Source organism: Neocloeon triangulifer, unplaced genomic scaffold (genome assembly GCF_031216515.1).
Source record: "Neocloeon triangulifer isolate White Clay Creek 2 clone unplaced genomic scaffold, ASM3121651v1 ptg000022l, whole genome shotgun sequence".
NCBI classification, from domain to species: Eukaryota; Metazoa; Arthropoda; class Insecta; order Ephemeroptera; family Baetidae; genus Neocloeon; species Neocloeon triangulifer.
Window position 1 is genome coordinate 3,424,511 of NW_026775562.1, and position 27,655 is coordinate 3,452,165.

The window sequence follows — 27,655 nt, forward strand, 5'->3', positions numbered from 1 at the left end:
CATGATTAACACAGCAGATGCGGCAAAGTGTATCACACATCCGTCCTCTCTTGAACCAAGAAGAGTTTGTTATTATATTTTTAAATATTTATTATGCGTCAAAGCGTGTCAGCAGCATTTTTCAAATGATGCGATTTGAAGCAGGTGTCTCTTTCTTTGTCTTAAAAGCAGCAGATTGATTAATGGAAAGTAGTGCGCGTTCTCGGACAAGTTTTAAGTGACCAAAAAGCTCTTGTCAAAACCTACGTAAAGTGGTCGAGTGTGAATGGTTAGTTATGATATATCAAGAGAAGAACACAGCGTCAAGTCAGGACAATTCTCTTTCTTAAGTAAGCACACGTATTTTATATCAATTAATTACGAACATTCAACACACCGACACATTGAATTTTTTACTTTAGCCTTGGTGTTTTTCAATTTCTTTTGCAATAAAACGGATAATAGTGAATTTCTGCAGCAACCGAAGCAATCCTGCAGTGTTTTTAAAGGGAAACATTATACAGTCATATTGCTCGAAAAAAATTTCCAAATTATAATTTGCGATATTTTATTTTCGATTAAAACAATGTAAATTGGGATCATTTTAAGAAAGTGACATTAATATATAATTAAAATTTAATTTGATCACCCTACGAGTTCCCTCAAATTTGGATGATTCCAAAAATAGTGAAATTAGGTAACGAAATTTTCAAAATATGGAATATTTCCTGCTTATTTCAAAATTACTTTAATTCACACCACCGTTTTATCAAAACGTCACTTTTTGCGATGTCTTCGGCTCGTCAAAATGTGTCATATGCATGAGGCAAATATTTGTGAAAATTCCTGAATCCGGTTCGCACAGAGACCCTTTCTTTCTTTCTTTCTTTCTATCTCGCCAGAGGGATGAAACGTGGGTGGATTTTTGTCCGAAGAGAGATCATAATCAAAAGCGTTCCTATGCTTTCGAACCTGACTTGTTTTTGTTTGTTTGTCCACAAAAGTTTTTAACGCAACTTCTCCCACTCTCAAATATGCTCCAATCAATCAATCGATTTGTGTCTCGCGGTTGTTGCTCCTTTTTTTCAATACTGCTGTTCTATATTATATTATGTGTGTTTGTTATTTTTTTTTTTTCACCATTTAAGAAAGACTTTTCAGTGTCATCATATCATATGTATATAAATGTATGGCACTAAATTTACAACAGGGGAAGAGAAAATCGAACCGGCTGTTTTTAAGATATTCCATCGTCGCTGTATAGAGGTTTAGGAAAAGGAGTCGCCGTTTTAATACCTGGCCTTCTTTCTTAACCTGCTACCCCCTTACTTGTGGGGAATCGCGAACGGCGACGAGCCGCACGCCGAACGGTGGAAATGAACGTTTTGCCACTTGCCGTCCCTCTTGTGCCAGACGCGCGTCTCCTCCGACTGCTGCGTGTGTGCTTGTCCCTGCCTGAAATTTTCAAAAAATCATCAGAATCATCAAAAAAATTAATTAGTTATTAAGGGTGGGCAAATTGTCTAATTTTTTAGCCAAAATATTCAACTATTTTAGTCTGTTTTTGTTCAATATTTTAATAAAATAGTTGCTTTTAGTATTTTTAACAAAAAATTTAAAAAAAAAACACAAATTTTCATGCAAATGAGCAATTTTTGAAATAAATGGTTCAATGTTGTTTTAAAAATACTTAAAATTTGTAAATAATTCTTTGAAAAATATTAAATTGATTAAATGAAAATTATTCTGAGGTCATTCGAAGTTTTGGTGGTAATTTGATGGTAATTTTTATATGCGATCTTCGAAGTAAATTTAAAAAAGTGGTCAAATGGTCAAATGAGCTTAACTTGTGCACCGTTTAAGTAAAATTTCTTTAATAGAATTACAACAATTGGGGTTTTGAAGTCAAATAATCAGTTTTGGTCTTTCCAAAATCACCCTGAAGTATAAAACGGGGTTAATTTGCCCATTTCATGACGATTTTTTTACCTGTCAATGTACTGCGTTAGTCGAACATAGGCGATGCAAGCGCCGTCGTCTCCGATCAGGTGCACGTGCGGGTTCAGGATTGTGGTGTTGATCGCCTTGAAGTTTTTGCTTAACACTGCGGGAGCGACGAATGAGTGATTAAGTGACTGGGGGCGAACCAAAGACTAACAACAAATACCGTTCTCGAAAAAGAACTTGTGGAAATCCATGCCCTCGACGAGGTTGCCCAGCGCCTCCGGCTCGAACGCGGTCAGATGAGGATCACAAATTTTCCTGATTTTTTGTTCGGTAAAAAATTAAAATAAAATTTGGAACGAATAGAAATAGAAGGGGTAAGGAAAAAGGACTCACGTATAAGCCTCAAAGTCCGAGTTGTTGATCGCCTCTATTAGCTGCTCCGTCATTTTGATAATTTCCTGCTTTCGTGCTGCAAAATTCGATTGATAAAATAAGTTTCGTGCGGACCGTAAAACCAGATGATTAATTAATATATCGGTGGAGGTTTGAAATTTTTGATTAATTGTGCACATCGGTATACTTTTTACATTCGGACAATTCGGATATTATTTAAATGTATAAAAAACTCGACAAAATTTGTATAATATATTAGAAAACAGCCATCACATGTCAAATGAAGCAACGGGTTAATTTAAAAATATATATATTATAAGAATTATATAATGTGTATTGATTACAAAGTGTGATCACGAAACCGGGGGTCGGCGGAAACGTGGAGCTTACCTGAGCTGAGAGAGGTATTCGAAATCTGGGAGCAAATCTTGGTAGGGCAGAGTATCCTTATGTCTAAAAAAGAATAGTAACCAACCATTCAATTCGAGTTTGCACAGTTGAATTTATGCTTTGTGGGCCCGCGACTTTCGACTTGGATGGAAAAATCAATTATTGATAATAATAAAAAATATGGAACTCGAGATGAACTGTGTGAATATTTAAAGAAATTAATCGAATGTAAGTGGCGAGAAAATCATGCTGACGAACAAAGACGTGTGTGTGTATTTTTTTCCGTGTCTTTCCATCATTCAATCATTCTTTTTGCTTACCGTCTATTTCATCTCCAAAGTCGGTATCTGTGGTGCGATAACGGGGCAGTTCTGACATTGAGTCTTCTGTCGTGTGTTAAAGCGCACATTTGAACACGAGATAGAGAGAGCGAGAGTAGTGAGGCCATTCCCATGGCGAAGCCGCGAATTTGTTTGAAGAAGCCATCGCATGCACCACAATGAGAGAGGAGAGCCAAAATAAAGAAAAAAACAAAGAGTTTTAATTAACATAAAAAAAGGAAACGATATAGAAGCGAAATTAATTTTAACATGAAGTTCACACATACAAAACGATTTTTGCCAAAACAAAAATAACAGAGAAAAACTGGAAAACACACTCGGATAATCAAGGCAGACTCACCGGTTTTGTTAATAATGCCGCGGAAAAACTCAAGGCTGGATTTGAAAAAGTCTGTCGCGCGGAGAGTAGAGAGGAAGAAGCGTCATGCATTGTGCAAAACCAGCCGTGCATGGCATGCGAACAGGACAAGAGAACAATACAAGTCACATATTTAATATGATTTTTATTTTGATTAATTCGTCAAAAGGATTAGTTGGTCATTTTTCCACTGTAGGTCGCAATTAAGCCAATTTCGGAGAAAAATGACACCACCTGCCGCTAATATAAATCTGCAGATTTGACATTTTACCACTTAATTTAGTAAAGGATTTTTTTGCTAAAAATCGTTTTATATGAAGAAATCTTATCTAGTTTCAATAAAAAGATAAAGAAATGTTAAAATTTCATTCTATGGGGATTGTATTTCATTTAACGCCATTAAAATAAATCTGGAAGGAATGCTGGTTCAGAAATATTTTGAAATTTGATGTGCTGGGGATAGGAAACGGATTAATTTCCAGTGCTTCGGAATATCTATTTAAAAATAAGGAAAAGTGCTATCCACTTAGCCTTTGATTCACCATCTTTATTGTTTATTGTTGTTCCTCGCTTGAGCATTTATTTATTTATTACCATCAGAGCCGCGATTTTGTTTGCCGAGGATTTAGCTTTGTTTTCGTGCCCAGCTGATGTGTTGGCTGCAGCGGAAGAGGGGCGCTCTGTGCGCCGGCGCCAGCAGCGGGAGAGAAGGAGTGGGAAGAGAAAGTTAGTTCCGCTGATTTTTACCCTGGCCTTTCTTATGCAGGCGAGTGGCGACGTGTCGCGGGCGCTGCGGCTTCGGCCAGCCCCCTGGAGTTAGGGCGGCCAATCAGAGTGCGGCAAGAGGGGAGTGTGGTCATCTCCTATACCTTAAGCATTGGAAAGTTCGAGAACCTTCTAGAAGAAAGGTGGAGTTAGGGGTCTCCGATTTCCCAAGATCGTCGATATATGCAAATGAGAAGAAATGATATAAAAACCCGAGCCGCTCGGTAAGCGGCGCACTCTTTGCTCCGGCTCCTTCGGGAGCGGGGAGCGGAGACCCCCGGCGGCCCGCAAGGGCTGCCACCAGGCTGACCTGCGGGTCAGGCTGAGGAGGGCGGCCGGAGGCTATGCCGGTTTCCCTACTCAGTCTGGCTGCAGCAAACGCTGGCTCTGTAAACCTGTGCACGGTTTATGGAGCCACGCGTTACGTTAGTTAAATCCCGATGCGATAATGTTTCTATCCAAGCAGCGGATCCTGCAGCCAGAGGGAGGAGCCAAATCGCCGCAGATCAGATTCAGCCTTGCAGAGAGATAGAGTCACCGGGGAACTTCGAGCTTCGAGAGCATCCAGCGTGGGAGCACCGCAGATCTTCCCTGCTCGTCGAGAAGAAAAGCCGCCTCATTGGGAGGTGCAAAAGAGCCTCCAGATCTCCTCCGGCGGCAGATAGAGCAGCGGGAAAGATCGGCGCCCCAAAAGGAGTGAGCTGTTGGCAGTTGAAGCGGCAAATAAAGCGCAGCGGGACTTAGAAAATTCGGCGTGCAGCTTTTGCGAATCCAGCGGCCGGAGAACTCCGTCCCGCAGAGGGATAGAGCCGGCCCAACGCGCCTAGAGTTCAGCCAGAGTCTCCGGACCATCCTGACAAGTGTGTCCTGGAGAGTGGAGTAGGAGAGTGAGCGTGAGGGATCGTGGGAATAATGTCCGCCGAGCCCCCCGAATGTGTGGCGGCGTGCGCGACGCGGATGAGAGCGAGTTCGCGAGCGGATCAAGTGGTGTCAGAAGTGGGATTGGAAAAAACTTCTCGCGATCATCAGTCAGCAAATCAAGCTGACTTTTGAAGCACTTCTGACACGGATCAAGTGGTGTCAGAAGTGGGATCTGCTCCAGCTTTAAATGAACCTCACTCAGAGAGGAAAATACATCACCCGCTTAACTTCAAGAGAAGTTCTAAGTCCCAGAGAGAAAAGTCACACCGTGAAGCCTTCAAGATCTTCAGCTTCAAGACCTTCAAGATCTACACAGAGTTGTGCTCTGCTGATAGAATCATCGAATAAAATCCAAAACAGAAGTCTTTGAGATTGAGTATAAAAGGGACTGCGCAACCCTTAAGTGCGAAGATCGTCAAAATTCCTTAAACTGCAAGAGATGCTACGAGTCGCAGAGCAACTTCAGATATAGCTAATGACATGCAAGATCAACATTAATCAAGAGAACTTCAACAGCACTATTGGAGATAAAATCTTCAATCACCAGAGAGCTTATCTTCGTTTAGAAGCATCCCGGAGGAAATTACTGAGAAAGTACATTTCAACGCAGATTTTGAGCCTCAGCACCAAATATAAGCAGATTCAGCTCAAAGGTGACTGAATTAAGTTCAGATTACGGAATCAGCTCTACAAGGAAAACAGGCGAAACATCAGTGAAATCTTCAGAGATCAACACGGAGATATCAAAGAGCACAGAAGTTAAGTTAGCAAGTGAACCGAACGCAAATGAAAAACACCATCAAGGAGAACTCAGAAGCAGAGAAGCAATAATCAAGCGATCTTATGAGGGAGGAACTTTGTTTGACGGAAACCCCGGCTGCCCCAGGATCTTGAATGTTCTGATAACCGGTCCGCGGTGGATCTGAAGCAGGAATGGTTTGGATCTTCGTCGCAGGACGGCAGAACTATTCATGCGGGACAGATGGGTGCCGATGGTCATGCAGAGGGAGGCCTGAGAAAGATTAGTGAGTTGGAGTAACATCAGTGGTAGCGTTTTGAGCGTCAATGCAGAACTTTCTGCTAACCAACTAGAGAAGCTTCAAATGCTAGTGTTTGCCAACGGAGTGTTCAGCCTGTGACGGTGATGTGCGATGATGTGCCGGTAGAGCGTAGAGTTAACTTCGGGAGAAAGTTGCTGAAGAATGAATTAAATCAACTTCAGAGAATATATCAACTGCCAAGAGTTTTTTAAATTGTGCCGTCAGTTTTAAAGCTTTTAGAATATATTAGAGTTTTATCGTTTTTATTCATCACAGCTCGGGAGAGCTGCATCGAGGAACATCCGTCGTGGGACAGTCATCAGGGAATCTTCCATCGTGGGTAATTCAACGAGTCTGACAGTCCTGAGTTTTGCAAGTCGTGATTTTTGAGCAGAGTTTTGTGCTTCAAGTGAATCAGCAGATGCGGATTTGAAGCAGCAGAGATGAAGGTTCGAGCCAGTCGTTCAGCACTTATGATCGCGGGGAGTTATCTCTTTTCGATTGTGCTTTTGCCAGTTAGCTGGTTGAGGGCGACTTGTGTTTCGGCCGCTTTGTTTCAAGTGCGCAGCTCAGTGATAAGTCAGGGAGGAGGTTTTGCTGTCCTTTCGTCCAAGATCTTCAGAAGACGTGAGGTTGTATTTCGCACCAGGGTACCAAATTAGAAGAGAAGTGGAAGATGGAGAGTCCATTAAGAGAGTGAGTCGTCGAGCAGAGTCGGCGAGATGAAGAGTTGACGCTGGAGAGTCATCATGATGAGCGCTCAAGAAAGAATTACTTCAGAGAGAAATATGAATGTATGAATTATGAAGAAAGATATAATATAAACATGAAGAGTTCAGATGCCTGGTACCAGAGGTGATAAGATAGAAGAGTTTCTGCGCAACCCTGAAGGCTGGAGAAGAAGTCTCCAGAAGAGAAGTAAGTGAAGTCTGAGAGAGAGAGGTCGTGCAGACGTGCACGGGCGCGCCAAATAGTGAAGAGAGAGAGAAAATCATGATCATGTTAAGAGATATGCTTCAGGAGGTTGCGGGATATTTTGAGGAGTTAGCCAGGGCCGTGAAGAGTCCTGAGCATTTTGGGAAGTAGCCCGCCGACAATGTGCGAAATCAACCGTCTATCTGTAGTAAACCCAATTTTTGAGATCAACCAGAATGAGTCAACCAGATTAAGTCAAGATTTAGTCAACCACTGTTTTGTGTCATCATGTTTGAGCTAGTCATCTCTCGAGTGGAGTTTTAGCCGTTTTAATGTGTGCTTTTAAGTTTTATTCGAGCCTCAGTGTTCACGTAGTCTAAGTTTTTTATTTTTCCAAGAAGCAAGAAGCCCGTAGGGAGCCTATCAGCCTGAAGAGTTTTTCAACCACCACCAGAGATCTTCAAGAGCTTCAAGATGCGCGAGAAGAGCTAGTGAAATGCTAAGCTCGGAAGGGAGGATTTGATTCACCATCTTTATTGTTTATTGTTGTTCCTCGCTTGAGCATTTATTTATTTATTACCATCAGAGCCGCGATTTTGTTTGCCGAGGATTTAGCTTTGTTTTCGTGCCCAGCTGATGTGTTGGCTGCAGCGGAAGAGGGGCGCTCTGTGCGCCGGCGCCAGCAGCGGGAGAGAAGGAGTGGGAAGAGAAAGTTAGTTCCGCTGATTTTTACCCTGGCCTTTCTTATGCAGGCGAGTGGCGACGTGTCGCGGGCGCTGCGGCTTCGGCCAGCCCCCTGGAGTTAGGGCGGCCAATCAGAGTGCGGCAAGAGGGGAGTGTGGTCATCTCCTATACCTTAAGCATTGGAAAGTTCGAGAACCTTCTAGAAGAAAGGTGGAGTTAGGGGTCTCCGATTTCCCAAGATCGTCGATATATGCAAATGAGAAGAAATGATATAAAAACCCGAGCCGCTCGGTAAGCGGCGCACTCTTTGCTCCGGCTCCTTCGGGAGCGGGGAGCGGAGACCCCCGGCGGCCCGCAAGGGCTGCCACCAGGCTGACCTGCGGGTCAGGCTGAGGAGGGCGGCCGGAGGCTATGCCGGTTTCCCTACTCAGTCTGGCTGCAGCAAACGCTGGCTCTGTAAACCTGTGCACGGTTTATGGAGCCACGCGTTACGTTAGTTAAATCCCGATGCGATAATGTTTCTATCCAAGCAGCGGATCCTGCAGCCAGAGGGAGGAGCCAAATCGCCGCAGATCAGATTCAGCCTTGCAGAGAGATAGAGTCACCGGGGAACTTCGAGCTTCGAGAGCATCCAGCGTGGGAGCACCGCAGATCTTCCCTGCTCGTCGAGAAGAAAAGCCGCCTCATTGGGAGGTGCAAAAGAGCCTCCAGATCTCCTCCGGCGGCAGATAGAGCAGCGGGAAAGATCGGCGCCCCAAAAGGAGTGAGCTGTTGGCAGTTGAAGCGGCAAATAAAGCGCAGCGGGACTTAGAAAATTCGGCGTGCAGCTTTTGCGAATCCAGCGGCCGGAGAACTCCGTCCCGCAGAGGGATAGAGCCGGCCCAACGCGCCTAGAGTTCAGCCAGAGTCTCCGGACCATCCTGACAAGTGTGTCCTGGAGAGTGGAGTAGGAGAGTGAGCGTGAGGGATCGTGGGAATAATGTCCGCCGAGCCCCCCGAATGTGTGGCGGCGTGCGCGACGCGGATGCGATCGGCGCGAGCGGATCACCTTCCTTTGAAAATCTGTCCCGGAACATCTATGCCAACTCATGTTATTAAAAATTTTAGCAAAAAGCTTGAGCTGGTGTCGATTAGTGTAGCAGGGTCTCGCACATGCAGCATTATTTTTAATTGTTACGCTTTTCAAACGTTAATTAATATATAGTGATCGAGCTCAAAAAGCAAAACACAGGCGCGGCTTGCCTTGTTGCGATTTGGAGGCGGCGGCGGCCGCCTCCGCGGGGGCGCTTTCGGCGGGGGCCGGCTTGCTTTCCTGCTGGGCCGACTGCAGGATGAGGCTGGTGAGGCTCGAGCCACTTTTGGCGCCGCCGAAACCGGCCAGCACCTTGTTTATCGAGGCAGTCTTAGCGGGCGGGTCGGGTTTTGCGGGGGCGGCTTGCGGGGGTGGCGACGACGACAAAGCTGCAATCGAGGCTACAGATATACAACAGTGTGCGTGACAATGCGCCGCTCCGTTTTAAGAAGCTCAACTCTATAAAAGCGACCGCAAAAGTGGCGTGTAGTGCACAAGGCACTGCCGTGTAAGTCTCTTTTTTTAAGCCCTTGGGTCAAGCTTGGCCTCAAAGTAGACAAAAATTTCTATTTTTTTTGTTAGGAAATTCTTTCAAATTGAATGAAATTTAACTACGAGTTTTAAATTTATATTTTGTTTATAAAAAATTAAATTAACTTTACTTCTACATAATTAAAGGCTTTGACGACTTTCAGAAAATGCAAATTCCATAAGTTTGATTTGGATAGACCTTTGCATAAAAATACTTAAGATTTATGTTAAAATATTTTAGGACAAAAATTGATTTAAAGATTTCCAAATGAACAGTGCAAAATTTTCAAAATAAATTTTAACATTCCTCAAAATTCTTGTCAAAAAAATAATTCTAAAAATCGTTTGAATCGTACTTTTAAATTGTTTTAAAGATTTAAACAAATTGATGAAAATTTTAAGTTCAATCTTGGTAGTTAATGAACTACAATAAAAATATAATATCCAAATCATTAATGATTTTTTTAAGCCTGCTTGAGGGACAAGAGCTATATATATTTCAATTTTATACTTAAATTAATTTTCAATTATTTTTTCTTCTTTTATTAAAGTTCATTTTAAAAAGCACCACAAAAATCGACACACCAACTAATTCTAAGATACACAATAGAAAAAGTAGTGCGACTGCATGCGTACATAGTGCTAAAGCCAAACAGTTTAAGAATTAATTCACACAATGTCATCCCTCGTTGGCGCGAAAATCGTTCAAAAGTTGGGTGCTGAAGGGGAATGTTCTTTTTTTAAATAATGCAATTTGTTTGGAAAGACGGGGAGGAGCAAAGGGGTGGTTAATAGTTTTGTTGTTAAGTGGGAAAGGGAAATATGACGTATATAATTTTGTTAGTTTCGTGTGAAAGTCTTATTTTTTCGTCTTGGTTGGACACGTTACCTTCTGGGTCTTTAGCGATGACTGTAGAACTGCGGTCAACTCGACTCTTGTCAGCCTCTGCGAGGGTTGAAAACAACGTTTTATTTTTTTAAATCAGCGAAAGGAACCGTCTTTTTCCAAAAGTAAAACCAAACTGGCGCCAATGTTAGCCATTTTTTGGGTTTACTCGGGAGCAAAATCACTTAGCGTGTGTTTTTTTTTTTTAGTAATTTTGTGTATATTCAAGTGATTTTGCTCAATGATAATCTACACAGATGTCAACCCTTCTACAGACGCTAGAAGTAGAGCAGAGAAGGCAAGATTGTTTTTTTTCTTTCCATTTTTCGTCTATAGTGAAAGAGAGAGGAAAACTATTTATAGCGTCCCGCATGCGTTTTTTTGAAGAGATATAGAAAGAGAGAATGAAAATGTGAGAAATTCAATGTTGGATGAGAGCGACATGGGTTTGATAGGTCGTCATGCATACTAAGATAGCAGGGGGTGGAAAGGAGCGGGTGGTCAGAAATCCATAACACACCGACGACTCCCTTTTTCTGTCAAAGGGTTCTCAGGCAGATTTACTAGAAAAAAATAATGATATGTTTTCTTGTCGAAGGCAAGAAATTGCATTTTTCCGAGTTTCGTGAAGTTTCTGCTCAAATTAATAAAAAAAGTAGTCTTCGCACATAAGTATGTACACAATACACTTGGACAGTGTGTGCAAAACTATATATTTATATATATGTATATCTAAATTGACGGACAACACATTTCCATGTATAATATATACTCTGGGTCTCATGCAGGTGAGATTAAATTTTTGATTTTTTTATTATATACAATTTTTTTTTAATGACAGAGGTAACGATTAGGTTTAAAATAGTGGCGCATTTTACTTAAAAATATAATTTCAATTTTGAAAATAAAACTCGTTTCTGATTCATGTTGTTGGAAAATTAGATAAAATCATTGGCTGATTCAATTAATTAATTTAATTACAAAAGAAGTTTGAGAAACATGCTAAAATTATTCAAGTTAGTATTACTCAATAATATACATGAGAGATGCTCAATGCTCAAAAAGAGATGATAATTGTGCTCAGCAGATATATAATAATATACTCATTGACGGAAAGTTACTCACCTTTGTGAGGAAGTGCCATCTACCAATTTAGCTACTTGCGTACCAAATTCAAAGTGGCCACCAGTGTGACACAGACTGACTACCTAAATTTACCTCGAGATATTTTGTAATAAAATACATAGAAATCTACCCGAGCGTTAATGTAATCGTGATTTTTGGTGAATAATAATTTGTGCTTGTTAAAAATTAAATGAAAGTAATTTTATTAAAACAATTATTTAAATTTAAATAAAAGAACAAAAACTTCACCTTAATGAAATGAGAACAGAATGAACTGAATTATAAGCGAACAAAAAACGTAAAAAAATGCACATGTGGCTGTTTTCTTTGGCTAAATATTTGCTGTTCGGAAAATACAATTGTATGAAGAGTTAAGATACGAGAGATTAAGTGAGTGTTATGGATTTTTGGCCATCAACTGCGACTAGCTGATAGGCGAAGATTAGTATACAGGCGATTTACTCACTACGTAAGCGATGAGTATATATAATTTTTTTTTAGTTAATGAAAAAGCAGTACAATTAATTAAAGATTTGAGTGAGTGGCATTCTAAAGGAAAGCTATCCAAGGAATTTCCTACTCCCGAGAGAGACAGATGAAGCCCTGAAACTCGCTTACCTTTCACGTCATCATCTTCTATGGTGGTGCTCGAGTCCGTCGACTCCTTCACCTGCGAGCCATCGCCCTTCTTGGTGATGATGCTTCGACCTGAAAAACGGACACGATTGAAAAACCGGTGAAACTTGTCAATGTGCATTTTTATTTTATATTCATTTCAGTATAGCTGCGGAAATTAGCTCGCTTAAAGAAAATCAATCGCTTAGCAAAATAGTATTCAACCAGCGCCAACGGAGACACAAAAATGTCTAAAATTGCGTGTTTTAGGAATTTTTGTGTCTTATTGACAAGGGAACGACACCAATTTTCATCAACCGATTTTAGAATAAGGAGAAATTGTAAATTTTCATCCTAATTTAGCATGTGAAAGGTCAAAAAGTTATGCAACCCGCGAAACTATAGTTGAAAATAAGACTTTTTTCCGCACTTTTCAACAAGAAACGTTAAACAACCATTATTATTTTTACCAAAGTTTAAATTAAATTTTAATAAATTCTGATTTAATTAGTGCAAAAATCTTAATATTTGTTATTTTGATTATTACAATTGAAGCTTACCCAATAATTTAAAAGTTAGATTCAATTGATTAAAAATCAGTCTTTCATTCCCTCCATTAATTCATGAGGTGATCTTTTGGTAGAATTGAAACTGATTTATGAATATTAGTAAGTAAAATCGCTTTACTGAAGATTGGCAATGTTCCCTGTAGTGAGTTTTGATTGATTAAACTTGGAAGTTTTGTAAGCTACAGATATCAAAATGAAAGCGGCTGACTCAAAAGTACACAGAATATATATAGAGGTTTTGAACTCAAAAGACAGTATAGTAGTTCTCAAAATCAGCACATTGCATATATGTAGATTTTCGAGAGTCTGTTTGAAGAAAAATTAAGAACCTGATTTAATGTTTGATTAAAATCGCGCTTAAAAAATACGTCAGAACAAATTTTTATATGAAAAAAGTTGCAACATTCAAGGGTGCGCAAAAATGCAGAGCAACTTGGAAATCAACAAGGAGAAACGAAGCGTTCATTTTTTTTTTTTATTTCAAAAGGACATAAAGGCATGCAAGTGGCCGGGAACACGTGCTTACTTCAGACAAATGCGTCACAAAACAGCACAGAAAATCGTGTATATATTTTTTTTTCTTGGCAATATCAATTATAATTATAGCAGACGTTAGAGTCAAAGAGATATACAATAGAGCTTGATTGCATTTGTCTTACCACTTTCTGTAGGGTAAATTCACCATAGGCAATAGAAAAAGGAAACAGCGCATTGTTTAGTTAACATAAGGGTTAAGAGTCATTCAGTTAATTAATTTGAGGCTTATTTATATAATTGCAGCAGCAATCAATCGGCGAGTTAAATTCGAAAAGTTAAGGCTTTGCGTTTTAATGTCAGATTATGCAGTTTTAAATAATTGATTGATTCCATGGTTTCTACTAAATTGACACACAGAGACGTGTATATTTATTTATATATAAAAAAAAACGTAAAAAATGTTTAAAGTGAAGGGATTTATGTCATTCTAAAACAATCATGTATAAAAGGACACAACTATATAATGTTAGATATTAGTATATAAGTGCAAACCACTTAAAAAATATAAGACTGCCGTCTAATAAGAGGATACAGAACAAGTCTATAAAATTGGATGGAGAAATAAAAGAAACGAAAGCTATTGTCACTTAAAAGGCAATTTGTAGTATTTACATGATATTTGTGTGGTATACTGGTTAAAAAGCCGTTTCTCTCTAGAAAAAGTCGACTAGAGCTATGTGGGAAAATGGGAAAAACAAACACTGAACTAAAACATATCCTCTAATCAGCTAAAAGCTGCTCGAGTTAATTATACTGACAGTTTTATAGTTATTTTCACTACACTCAGGAGAAACAACAAACAGTCCAATTAATTAAAAGGAAAATAATTCAATTTAGTTTCCAATTAACTAAGAAGTAGTTTTCAGTAAATTCACTAGATTTGGAGGAGGAATCAATAGCTAAATAGGAATTGAAAAGGGCCATGAAATTTGTAATCCCAAGTTTTTTTCTCTTTTGGAACAAACTTTCCGAAGCGGTCGCCTTAACTTTTGTGTTTTCGGTAATTATCAAAATTATTTAAATCCAGTGCTTATAAGAATACCTTCAGCAAATATTCGTTGAATTCTTTGAAGTATATGCACTCCAAAATTTAATCAAAATTGTATAATTATATCAAAAAAGTGCAGCACATTTAGTGTGCAAATCGATGATTTGAACTTTGCTAATTTTCTACTCATGAACAAAGGTGAGAGTGATTTCCAACTTGGATTGAAGTGTGGTTCCTTTTATGAAAAGCTGAAAATTGCTGTCCTGCTATCTCGGCAGAAAAGAACGAAAAAAGGACTTATAGGAGGTTTATAGATTTGAGAGAAAAATACCGGGGGGGTGAAACACCGAATACTCTAGAAGAGATTTTAATCCAATTGTTCAAAGTACTGGTAAAGAGAGCAGGGTGTATGTTCAGTGCTTTCGTGGACCACATAGTATATAGAGAGTGCATATACGTCGAAATTCGGGACACACCCATTCTCAGGGCGGAATCGGTCGGTAAGTGCAAGTCATGAATGGAACACGACAACTTTGCTGAAGGCACTCACCTTGCACATCATACTTACTGGAGAAGTTCCGGGTGGCCAACATGGTCGTCAGGATGGCGCCCTGAGAAATAAATTTTGAAAATCAATATTTTCTCAAAAATTAATCTTGATTAAACTTGAATTTATAAAATATTTTGATTCCTTTAATAGATTCTGTATTTATTTTTAAAGATCATTTTAGTTAATTGTTCAGAATCAGAAAAAAAACTTGATTTTTTTAAAGGAATTTTTTAAAACAAATTTACTCCAAATTAAATTATAGGATATGGGGCCTAAAAATTAAAATTTATGGTGAACCAGTGGAGCAGGTTTTGGTAATAATTTTTTTTACAGTGTACTTATAGAAGAATATTTTTTTGTCGCAATCAAATCAATGAATTTTTCACTACCAGTTTCTTATTAAATAATTAAGTAGCGTGAGTTTTAAATTTAAATTGAACGTTAACATTTGGGAGAAATTTTTTGTTTTTATTTTACAGTGTATTTGAAATAACACGTTTTTTTAGTTAGGCAATATTATTAAATTTTTTGTAAATTCTTACCTTGAGCTTGCGCCTGGCATTGAATTTCTTCAGGCAGTCCACTGTCTCTTGTCTGTGAACGACAGATGCCACACGCTCGCGTTGCTGAAAAAGTGAAACGGTTGTTAAAATTCCACTCGACAATTATGCAATTTTCTGCTGCTTCTTCTTCTCGCGAGACTCACGCAAATCCATGGGTGCTTGAGGGCCTCGGAGGCGGTGATCCTTTTAGCAGGATTGACAGTCAGCATTTGGTTGATGAGGTTCTTGGCCTCGGGCGTCACTGTGTCCCATTCAGGCGAAGGGTACTGCAAGAAACAAAACGCTCTCAATGAGGAGGCTGACAAGTGGGCCGTCCAGTTCACGCAAATGAATGGGTTATTTCACGCGACTTTATCTCGGGGGAAAAGAAAGAAAGAAACTCACGTCGTAGGCACCAGCTTTGATTTGAGCGTACAGCCTATGTTGGTCTTCGTCCCAGAAGGGAGGGTAGCCCACCAGCAGGATGTACAAAATAACACCTGCGAATGAAAGTTCAATTAAAATCTATCTGAAAAATAAAATATTTAAAAAATTTGCTCACCACATGCCCAGATATCAACAGGTTTTCCGTACGGCTCCTTCTTCAAGACTTCCGGCGAAAGGTAGCCCGGTGTGCCGGCGAAACCTGAAATTTGCAAATATTAAATCAATAAAAAAAAATTAAAGACCCTGATGATTTAAACGGTTTTTGAACAAAAATTGACGGAGTTATTCGCCTTTAAAGTTTCCAAAATTGGCAGCCATCTTTGTTTTTGGGAAACTTTAGAAGCTTATAACTCAGTCAATCTTTGTCCAAATTTAATTTATTAAAAACCGATCAAATATTCACAACAAGATCAATCTGGATTTAAAATTTCATAATTTTCCGTCCCTCCCCTTTAAGGAATAATTTAAATCACGCACCAAACCAGGCCTGCTGGTCTCCGGAGACCTCGATGGCGAGACCGAAGTCGGCCAGTTTGACGGCGGCGCCCTTTGCTTTGCTGGCCAGCAGGAGGTTCTCTGGTTTGAGATCGCGGTGGACGACGCCATTCTGGTGGCAGTGGTTCACCGACTCGAGGATCTGCTGGATGCAGTGCGATGCGTCCGCTTCACTGTAGAATTCGCGCGCGACGATATCTTCGAATAACTCGCCGCCAGTAACTCTGAAATTAATTTTATAAAGATAATTTTTTTAAGTAAGTGGAGAAGAAAGCATACTTACAAGTCAAATACTAAGTAATGGAAATTCTCTTCCTGTATACTGTCATGTAGACGAACTAAAGAAACAATTTTAGTCAGAAATGTATTTAATTAATTCTTAATTAAATTTTTACCTATGTTTGGATGTTGCAGCTTCCTACAAATTCGGGCCTCACGTTCTAGTTTTTGGAAGTCTGAAACGCAAATTGTGTTTTCTTAATTGGAATTAACGCGAGCGTGTTAAGACGTATAAAAGCATACACACCTCTAGCAGCGTGTTAAGAGAGACAAATAAACGTGCAAACACGTCAAAAAAGATAAGAAATATGCGATAAAAAATTCGCCTCTTTATTTCTTTAATTTGGCTCACAGTAAGATTAAAAATTTTTGATATGAACAGGTAAAATCATTTAATTTTTTATATTAAAAAATGACCTCTTTTTGACGAAAATATGAGAATAAATTTGTATTTTCATAATTTTTCAATTTAAATATGTAAAACGGCCTAAATTCTAGCAGAAACCGTTAAAAAACCGGCGCTTGATGAAATGAAAAACACGCCATGGACGATTTCAATGAGCATTTTAATATTTACTTTTTGTTAGTATGGTTTCAATTGCCTTCCAAATGTTTGAGGTCAGACTGAGGTAAATTTTTTAATATGTTTTGCTTGAAAATATTTCATTTAGAGGGAATAACACACACAAGGGGTTAGTCTAGCAATTGTTTAAATAATATTCCTAATTTCTAATTAACTATTGTTTAATTATTTACTCCCCATTTTTGAGTACAAAAAAATCTTACATCAATTCATTACAGCATTAAATTAAATCAAAATTTTCATGAGTGATATTCAAGTAGAATTATTTCAAAAGTCAAATTTTATTCAACCAATTTTTTCCTATTAATTTTTAAAAAATTTGGAAATATTAATTTTAAAAATTCGTGTTCGAGTTTTATTAAAATCCGCGTGGAATCATTTTTGAATTTTTGATCTGAGGGTCACGGGATTAAAATCGGCACTCGGTTGGGCCGCTCGGGGGCCGTTTACGCGGGGCGCGAGCAGAACGGCCGGCCGAAGGAGTCGGTGTGAATTATTTCTGTTCTTGCGTCATTGTCGGCGTTGGTTGGCGGGTCGGTCTCGTTCTCGGTTGGTGCCATGGTGCGGTTATCGATCGGCCCGGCGCATGGAGTAGTCGGGTCAGTCTCGCTGCTGCCGCAATCCTCGCTCTGCCTGCATTGCCACCACCGGGGGTTGCTGCTGTGCCGAGATGGCCCACCGCAACAACCCTTGCCCCCTTTTAATCAACCCTCCCTGCTCGACCTGACCGGTCCTTTTTGCAAAACGCTCATTTCCCCATTTTTTTTTCTGCTTGAAATAATTTTTTTTGTTCGTCTTCGACCCTCGCGAAAATGATCGCAATGCGGACTCGGTGTACGCACCCCCCGCGCACCCCTCGCCTCTCTCCCTCCGCCGTTTCAACAAGTGAATTTCGCCGACCGAATCGGTGCTCGGTACACTTTTTGTTTTTGTGCAGCATCCCCTGCTACTCATCTCGCTCTCTCTCGGAGCATTTTTTGGTGCAGCAAAACTCGCTCTTATAAATTCTTCCTGCCTGCGATTCGGGACACGCCGCACCGAGCAACTGGTGTTTTCCGTCACGCCCGGTGATTAATGAGTTTTTCGGTCGGGGTTCGAATGCAATTGCGGAAAAGTTAAATAGAGCAAAAGTCGAAAAGCAAATTAAATTTTCCAGTCAATTGGCGGAATTTTCATAATTAAAAGCGGGATTTTCTTTGTAAATTTTTAGTAAATAAAAAAATTCAAAAGAATTGTAAGATCAATACCAATATTTCCTTCTCTCTTGCTTTTCTGTTGATTTATCGACCAATTTGATTAATTTTTTTATTCATTTGCCACTTAATTAACAAATAAAATATGATGCTTATGATTTATATATTAAAATTTTTTTTTTTAATTTAGAGCATTCTAAATTATTATGTAATTTATTCTTTTTATTTGAAGAAAATTAAATTTAAAATTTTATAAAATGGAAACGAAAGTAATTTCTCCAGTTTTTCCAGCTCCGAAATTTCCACATTTTCTACCCTTTTTTGTAAATATTTGCTAATTCTGATAAAAATTCAAAATCCACCGTTTCTTTTATCTCACCGAGCGAACTCGATGAAGCCATTAGCAGATAAAACAGAGTTGAAAGGTGCCCGCGCCATTAGCTGATCGTATATACGTGTGGGCCGGCGCGAAAAGTATGTGAACGGGAAATGGGAAATTGTTCGTTTCGCGCCGCGGAAACGTACCCCTTTCAACAAGTGAGGAGATTTTCGCCCTCAGCAGAGGCAGCAACAGCCCGTTTTTTCTCCGGCCAGGCGGGCGAACGTCCGCCAGAGGAGAGCGCGAGAGAGAGAGAAACCGCCTGTATGAATTTTCGCTCTCTCCGTTACTTTTCGTCACTTCAAAAACTGCTCGAGCGCGCCTTTTCCAAGGCGCCGTTTTAATTAGAGGCGCCGCGACTTTCGGGTTTTTGAGTTTCTGATTCCATTCTTTTCCGCCTGCTTCAATTTGTATGCAAAACGTTGTTTCACGAAAGTAAAGAGAATTTTTGTGTGGAAAAAATTGGTTCAATTTTGAAGAAGATTAACATTTTAAAATTTTTTTTTTTAATGTTTCACTTTAAAATAAACCTGCAATTAGTTTCTTTTTATGAATTAAACGTTTATTAAAAAGATTAAAAAAAATGGAAATAATTTAAAAATGACATATTTTGAAATTTATTCGAAATTCTATCAAACTTCATATTTGATTTTAATTCCGTACCTGAGGAAATAAACCACATTTTCAATTGGAGTTTTTATGGAAAAAATTGGTTGAAATTTAAACTAAAATGCGTTTAAACGCGGCTGAATTTTCAAACCTCCCCTAATTAATTTTAGAAAACCCTTCCAAAATGTTTCATATAACTTATTTACACAAAATCATCTCAACTGAAATTTCAAATCGTAAACGAAAACTCACCTCTCGCCGAGAGTTTCTTGGTGTTTATGATTTTTGCCGCAAACTCCAGGCCAGTCGACTTCTGAACACATCTTCTTACCACAGAGAACGCACCCCTGGAAGCAGCCAAATTGCACAAATCAGAATTTCTCGTTTAAAAAAGTGTCAAGCGCCGCTGCCCTTCGTGTTTCCGCGGACCCTGCGTGTTCGACTATAAATTTCACATATATGGGCAAAGAGCCGGGCTAGGGCTCAGCTGCGGCGAGTCAAAACAGCTAGAATTCCCGCCGCAACAGGTGATATTATACTTCCAGGGACATTCAAACACGGAACTTTAATGCACAACAAGCACTCGTTTAATTCCAAACTCACGTGCGCTCGGAATAATTAATTGGAGTAAAAAATCGTATAAAAATCAACACCGCCGAACAAAGACTTTTAAATGAATAAAAGAGATTTAAACTGGTTTTTATTTGAAAACTTTAATACAAATTAAAATCGTTTTTCCTCCAACAAGTCCAATTAAAAAAATTTACTGCTTAGTTTTCTTTGTTATGAATAAAATGTTGAATTTAACATAAAAAAATTAATTTTTATTTCAAACAAAGTCAATTTTTTAATTTTTTTCCAAGTGATCAAAAGTCTTGAAATTTGAAATCCAAACTCCAAAACATTTAAAGTTTCATAATATTTGATCAAAACGTATGATTTTAAATTTGCAGAATTCAAAAGCACCCAAGATTTCAAAATACCAAAGTTTGTAAGTGTGATGAAAGCATTCAAAATTTAATTGTTGCCCAGAAAGCATGAAAAATTGATAATGTTTTTATCTCAGACTCTTTTGGAAGTGAAGTCTGTCAAGAAAATAAAACTTCTTGATCGGATCAAAATTTACAAATCTTTGAATATTGAAAACAAGAGGTTTTTTATGATTTTCATTGATTAATATTTTTAAACGGCAACTTTTTTCACGTTTTGAAGAAGAACTTATGAAGAAACTTATGAATAAATAAATTCCTTTTATGAACTAATCATAAATTTACTTGACTTGTCTGAATCACAATGATTTTGAACTGTCGGATTTTTTTAGATATAAATTAATAATTCCAGATCTCTTTTTCGGTCCTCTCTGTTATTTTATTTCGCAACAAAGTAAAAGCTTTTGTGATGGTCTCGTCTGTTGCCGATCGAACAAGTGTCACCGCCAGAAAGAGTTTTCCGCAGTTGGCGCGGGCGGGCTGGTGCTGTGTTTTTGTTTTCGTGTCGCTCGGCGTTCTTATTTCGCGGACCGACGGTCTTGTTTGTGCGAGTGTTTTGCGCCGACTGGGTCCACAGCGAACGCAATTTTCGAGTCAACCGGCCAAACGAAGCCTTATTGTCCGACTTGATTGGTCAATCAGACGAACGAAGGCAAAAAGGGTGCGAGAGACAAAAGTATTCAAGGCGAGCTGCGCCGACCCATGGACCGTACAATAATACTGCTTTATGTCATTCTTGCCTCACTTTGGCCTTTGTCCATTCGCTTCTTGCGCCCAATAAAACGCACAAATCGTCCGTCGCTCACACACACATGCAAATCAATTCTAATCTTGGCAACTTGCGATTCGTCTTGGCCAAAACAATAAAAGTTTCCTGCATAATTTTGATCCATTTTTTTACACTTTTCTCTCTATTTTGAATATTTTGATATGAAATTAAAATAAATAGAAAAATAAAATATCAAAAATATTATCTTTGTTATAAAAAAGGTAAAATTAATCCTTCTTAGAAAGTTTAGAAATTATAGAGATAAAAACTTGAACATCTTCTGGTCTTGATCATATTCTTCAAAAATGAGAAATAAAAATCTGCACACGTCAAATGATTCAAATCGTACAATATTTTAACTGTATATTTTTTGTGTGAAAGATTTTTACTTATGAAATCAAACTTCAGTAAGGAATCAGAAAACAGCATAATTAGTAATGAAAAATAAAAATACCTTAATTTATCTAATTGGTTAAAAGACTACTGGACGTTTTGGAAGATTCCAAGTTTAAATTCTTTTGATTTGGTTCAAGGAAAATTCCAAAATTTAATCAAGCCACAGGGAATTTAGGGATTATTTTGTGCATAATATTAAATTAAATTAAAATACACCGTAACTTTATTTAGAAATGAGCAAAATTAAATAATACAAATTTAATATATGATCAAAATTATGTGATTTAATTTAATTTTACAATTTTACTGTCATGAGAATGTTAAATTTGTGTTGATTCTCGTCACTTGGAACTATGATTAAAATTACGTAATTTATTATATAATCAATAATTTTGTTGTAGTTCTGTGCGTGGGGTCTTTTAGATTTCTAAAAAAGTCTTTGCCTTTTTGACAAACAATTTAATTTCTCTCTCAATAATTGTTTCTTTTTGTTGCAACAATAAGACCAGTAAACAATAATTAAAATTGAAAAAAATTGAAATTGAAATATGAAACCTTTAAAAAAAAATTGCAAATAATTTCAACAGTTTCATTGATTTTCTCTATTAAATTGAAAAAAAATCCATATTATAGATAGAGCGCGCATTAAGGTTTAAATTTGTGTTCCAAATTCACATAATTTACAAAAATTATAGCCTAGAAAATCGTCATCCACTCGCTATTCCGACCGACCGAGTCCATGGAAATGTGTCATCAGCTATTTAAAGACAAGCCACCCGCCGAATAAATTTCAATAATTCCGGAATTTAGGATCTCTCTCTGACATCGTCCGGAGAGAAATTTCATTATCATACAGAATTTTAATTCAAAATTAACCACAAGGACGTTTTATTAAAAAAAATGTCAGAAACCTTTTCAGAGAGGTTAATGCTATCCAAAGTTGCGCAACAAACCGGGGCTAATTAAAATGTCACTTGTTACACAGAGTCCCTCTTTTTATCTAAATGCAAATGTCACCTTTCGACGTGTTATTATATTCCATTCCCCGAGGACACGCACACACATGCAAATGAGGAGTAAACAAAGGCTGCATCGAGTGCATAACAAGCAAGTGCATTTTTTACGTGCATCGATTCAATTTCGGACAGGAATCGATCCGCACTGCATTTGTAAAAAGAAGTAAGTGTGAGTGACTTTGCGCTGCACTCGTCTTGAATAATTTATCGGTGCCGAGGTTCGTGCATAAGAAATGAATGGGGCGCGCCTTTTATGGTAGCTTTTTCTGTCCGCGTCTCTCATTCATTCTCATTACACTAATTAGAATTAGCAGTGCAGCTCTTTCAACTCGTCGATTTTGTATGCGACCGAGCGCGACACAGCAGCGATTTGCATATGCATTTCATAATATAATGTGGCGTGACGCGAAATATGTTGATTTTTTTTACTCGGGTCTGTTTGGTCGCGCCAACTTTATAATATTTTCCGTCCGTATGCGCCGCCGCTGCTGGCGACAACTATAGAGCCGCGTTTTGTTTCTCCGACGGCACTACTTTATCTGCATTGCAACAAAACACAATTTTACTAATGAGAGAGTAAGACAAGCGCATGAATGTGTCTGCGGATGGGCGTAATTTTTTAATTCCACGTGTCAGTAGCGAACGGATTGAATAATTATTCTGATGAAAATAATTTTTGAAAAAGAAATAAGATTAAATTTTTTTGCTATTTATAAAAAAAATTTAATGAAAAGCGAACAAAATTGGAATTTTATAGAAGGAAATTGTTTTGATTTAGAAACAAAAAAACGGCTCTATTAATCTGCAATTCTATTTCACGAGCAAGGAAATTTAAAAAGAATCTGAAAATATGTAGGTTTTTCCGGGTTTTTTTTTAATTAGGATTGTAGATCAAAGCAGAAAATGTTATTTTTGATTCAAAGCGGAAAAGCCCGTTTTTAAATTTTGTTGGAAATACTTCAATTTAAAATTATTGAACATTTGGATTCAGATCCATGTAAATTAAACATTTTTTGAGTTAAAGATGCGGCAGAAAAATGATAATCCTCTTTTTCTTTCGTTAAAGTCGAAATGTAATAAAACTGGAAGTGTAGAAAAATTATCTTCTATAAAAACGCTGTATTTTTATTGAAAAATGCTTTAAAGAAATATAAATAAATAAAGAAAATAATATTTATTCAGGCAGAAAAATTTAATCTTTTAAATGAAATTGAAGTTTTATTATTTATTTCGTTTGTTGCAAATTTTAATCTCTTTTATTTTTATGTAAAACAAATAAATATTCTGCAAGATTAAATATTTTGAAGATAATTTTACAATCATATAAAAAAAATTAAAAAGAAAGTTGATTTTAATTCAAATTTTGTTGTGAATCAAAGAACAACAATGCAAATAAAAAAATGGCATTATTTCCTCCAATTGCTAATTTTGTAAATAATGAAGAGAATTGTGCAAATCTGATTCATACTTGATTCAAAATCAGTTTTCATTTCAATTACTGCTTGTTTGTTGTGCGGGTTGCAGCTGACTGTGCATATATGACTAATTAGAAAAAAAGTTGAAAGACTTTTTTCCTAATTGAGATTTTTCCTGTTGATGGATATTTACTCCTTTTTTTCCATCACCCTCCGGCCAAAGTAAATAAAAGATCTGCGGGATAGATGGGGGACGGATTAATCTCTGGCAGGCTGAAGCATGTCAAAGCGCAAATTAATTATTGAACGTGTCAGGGGTGCGCTCGTCTCTTTCTCTCTCTGGCAAACAAAAAGAGCCAGAGAGAGAGGAATTTTATATGTCCCGAATGTCGACGGCGGATCAGCGCCAATGCGGCTTCGCCCCGGGAAAGAAGAAAAGTGTGTGTTGGAAAGAGAGAAAGAAAGAAAGAAGCCTTCCTTGCTGTTCGATATGCGACTAATAACTTTTCGTCTTCGATACATATGCGCCCTCGGCGACCGACCACGGACGACAGGATATAAGACAATCATTGCTCTCTACAGCTTTCTTTAATTGACGTCGGTCTGGCGACCCCAGCAGTCAGTCTGTCACCGGATGGAGAAAGCAAGTAATTTTTATTTGAGAACGGATTTTTGCTGGAGTAATAAAAAAAATCTTATCTAAAAAACGGGACATCTGCAAAGACTTGCAAATTTTATTGGCTACTTTTCTATGCAAATAAAAGCACATTTTATCGTTTTTCAGATCTTTTTAAAGGTTTTACAAATATTTCCGTTCAAAAGATTTAGTTAAAGCGAGTTTTTTGTTAAGGGATTTAAAAATATGCTTATTTAATCAATTTATCTTATGCAACTTTTTGAAAAAAAACCTTGGCAAATTTGCAGATTTTGAGTATAATTGGGAAAAAATTATAAACATAATTGAATTAAAATAAAATATTAAATAAAATCCTTCAAATTAAATATTTATTAAAAATTAATCAATCATTAAGTTTACTTTTACAAATTGAACCATATTTGTCTCGTTTATCGATTAGGAATTTTCTACTTCAATTCATATTAAATCGATCTAGAGTCTGGAACAATTTAATCTATTTTTTTTCTAGATTTATAATTTATAAGGAATGACGTTTAGGAAAATAAATCAAGATCGCGGTGTGGAATTTAATTTCTCACGCAGGACGTCTGTCGGATTCCCCTTGGAAGTTAATCAGCTTTTGGAAAAAGTGCGCTTTCCTGCTCGCCGCGGCGATTCCATTAATCAAATGAATTATTTGGGCGACCGCAGCACCGCCTTCGCGAGACCTTGACAAAAGGCTTACAATAATAACTGGGCCGAATCGAGATTGCCGGAGATACAAACTATAAACACACAGTCCTCTCGATCAATCCAACGCACCTGCGATAATTTTGCTTGATAAATGTGTTGCGACAGAAAAGTGCAAACATTTTTTTGGCCACTGCTTTTTTGGGTGTTTGCCACGTGACAGCTTTTTTCGCGTCGGCCAGTTTTGAATTCAGCAAAACCCGTTGACCTCCAGCTCTTGATGAACAGAAAGGCAGACGGCAAAGACATTAAACGCTGTAATTCCGCGTCGAGGGATAGTTCAAGGGAATTATTTTGGCACAACGAGCGGTCAGAAATATGCACATTTCCACTTGCAAGGGGCGAGAACAGCACACAATCGCACTTCGAACGCCGCGCCTCTGTGTTTTGAGTGTGCATGCCAAAGGGAACGAAAACGTTTGCTTTTGAAATTATTTCGGTACCGAGGGATTTCACAATTAAAACAACGCCCCTGTTTACTCCAAAGTCGCTCGGCCGCTTTAGGAGAGAAAGAAAAAAAATTTGACGAAAACTCTGAAAAATTTTAAGTTTAAAACTAAAAAGGAAGAGAATTGCCGCAAAATTTTATATCGATAAATAGGGAAAAAAATTCCAAAAAAATTAGAATTTTTAGTTTGGTTTTTTTATTAAATTTACAATGATTAAAGGAAGTCTTCAAATTTCAAACTATATATTTTTTTTTAATTTTTACCACAGATTTTTTTTTTTTTTTATAGTTCTTGCAAAACCTATTTCATATTACTTGAAGAATTTTCTTTTTAAAATTGTTTGAACAATTTTTTTTTTATAATTTTATCCATTTTTCAATTATTTCACCCCTTTTAATTCAAGCAAGTGTCCACCTTTTTCTGCTTTCAGCACGTAATTGATTAGATTTCATTGCGTTGTTATACGACTCCTCGTGCTGTTTGAGTTTGCGTGCCTGACCGACTGCTTTGGGCCAGGCAGTCAAAACACACGATTCGGTCGCTTCACCGCCTCTCTCGCGCTTCATTGAGGGAAATATGCGCAAATTTGTTGCCTGTTGGTTTCCCAGGCGAAACAATGGATCGTGTCTGCGGACTTTGTTTGCAGGCCAGCAATAAAAAATGGGCGTGTTTAATTGCTGTAATTTTAAATTGAGAGACTTTCCATAAAGTTAGCGTTCAAAATTCTCATTTAGGAGATAATCAATTAAATCATAAATACCAAAAGTTGTTTTTCAATTAACGAAAAATTTCAAATTCTATTAAATTTAAAGTGATGCAATGATGTAAACTTTCGTTGCAACAAAATTACAGTCAAATTGGACGAACTTTGATTTTTGTTATATATCATTTAATTTTCCAACTTCAAAGAGTTTCAATATAGAGTAATTATTATTATTATTTTTTTTACACTTAACATTTATTTATGCAAGGGCAAAGTTATTAATTTATTGATTGACTAATTTGATCACATTATATAAAAAAATCGTCTTATTTTGATTAAAAATTCACAAATCCTGTTCAAAATTTCAAATTCTCTCTCAACCAGGCTCTTTTTTAACAACTTCAAACCCCAAACAAATTTAAAACTGACGGAAGTCAGCACTTTTCAGTCAGATTATCTTTGCAAGGGTTGCACAGCCTCTACCCTCGGAGGCCAGAGTGAGGTCAAATTTTAAAATCAGCGAACGAGAGCGTAAGAGAAGAGCCTAAGGGGATCAATAATGGAAGAGAGAGAGCGCGAGGGCTGATTCGAATATACTTCACAACAAATATCCGTACGTGCCCTTCGCAGGCACGGCGCGGTCGGAGCCGCGACGCCCGAAATTGATGAAAATCGGCGTGTTGAATTAAAAATTAAATCGTGCGAGTCGAAATGCAAGGAAGAGAGAGAAAGAAATGGATGTATATATATAAAAAAAGAGACACGCAGAGATATGAGATAGAGTCTCCGTATTTTCAGCGCCGGTCCCGAAATAGCCGTGGCGGGTCGGAGCGCTCAGTTAGTTTTTCTTAAAAGGTCAGCGAGCAGCGGCGGGCGCGAGTGTTGGACGGGGGGCCGGGGGCGGCCACCCCCGGCGGGGCCGGGTACTCACTTTCCGAGCTCCTCTTTCAACTCGTAATTGTCACTGAATCGGGTGCAGGCTCCTGGCGCAGCCATAATGACGGACACTCTGGCGCCGACAAGGGCCCGAGAAAGCAACGGCCGACCTGGCTGGAGTGCAGGAGATCGCAACCTTCTTTTCGTCCGCCCAGGTGGTGTCGAGTTCACTCGCACTGCCTCCTCTCTCTCTTTCTCGCTCGCTGGCTGGCTTCACTCTCGCGTCGACCGGAGACCCCTCTAGTAGCTGCAACCAGGACAATCGATAACCGTGTTCGTCTCCTCCTGGCGACGCCGCTCGCCGCTCCACCGCCCGGTCGACTCCGCACACGGCGCACGCTCCTCTCTCTCTCTCGCGGCCTGGACCACCGCCGCGTACTCACACACTTACGCACGACCCCGCATCCCACATTATTATCTTTAATAGGGGGACGCGCCGCTTCTCAACACCAACCCTTTTCAACCCTTTTTCATTTTATCAAA

The 27,655-nt window shown here is 38.4% G+C and overlaps 1 protein-coding gene across 16 annotated transcripts; it reads right to left on the minus strand.

Moving 5' to 3' along the window:
- Nucleotides 1–1,097: 1,097 nt before the first annotated feature.
- Nucleotides 1,098–27,471, minus strand: LOC132204547 (calcium/calmodulin-dependent protein kinase type II alpha chain). Of its 16 annotated transcripts, none has more exons than XM_059633108.1 (19): nucleotides 27,168–27,470; nucleotides 19,386–19,480; nucleotides 16,486–16,545; nucleotides 16,374–16,428; nucleotides 16,073–16,314; nucleotides 15,711–15,794; nucleotides 15,554–15,648; nucleotides 15,313–15,435; nucleotides 15,149–15,232; nucleotides 14,625–14,667; nucleotides 11,966–12,055; nucleotides 10,226–10,282; nucleotides 8,976–9,194; nucleotides 3,030–3,095; nucleotides 2,710–2,772; nucleotides 2,320–2,395; nucleotides 2,138–2,241; nucleotides 1,969–2,083; nucleotides 1,098–1,434 (listed from the first exon to the last, which is right to left on the minus strand). In XM_059633108.1, exons 1-19 carry the CDS (start codon nucleotides 27,230–27,232, stop codon nucleotides 1,305–1,307), a joined length of 1,866 nt encoding a protein of 621 aa, XP_059489091.1. In that variant the 5' UTR covers nucleotides 27,233–27,470; the 3' UTR covers nucleotides 1,098–1,304. The 16 variants fall into 16 exon arrangements, with proteins under 16 accessions (XP_059489091.1, XP_059489097.1, XP_059489092.1 ...); XM_059633114.1 differs by lacking the exon at nucleotides 8,976–9,194 and adding an exon at nucleotides 3,391–3,441 and having other exon boundaries at nucleotides 27,168–27,469; XM_059633109.1 differs by having other exon boundaries at nucleotides 2,147–2,241; nucleotides 27,168–27,468.
- Nucleotides 27,472–27,655: the final 184 nt, after the last annotated feature.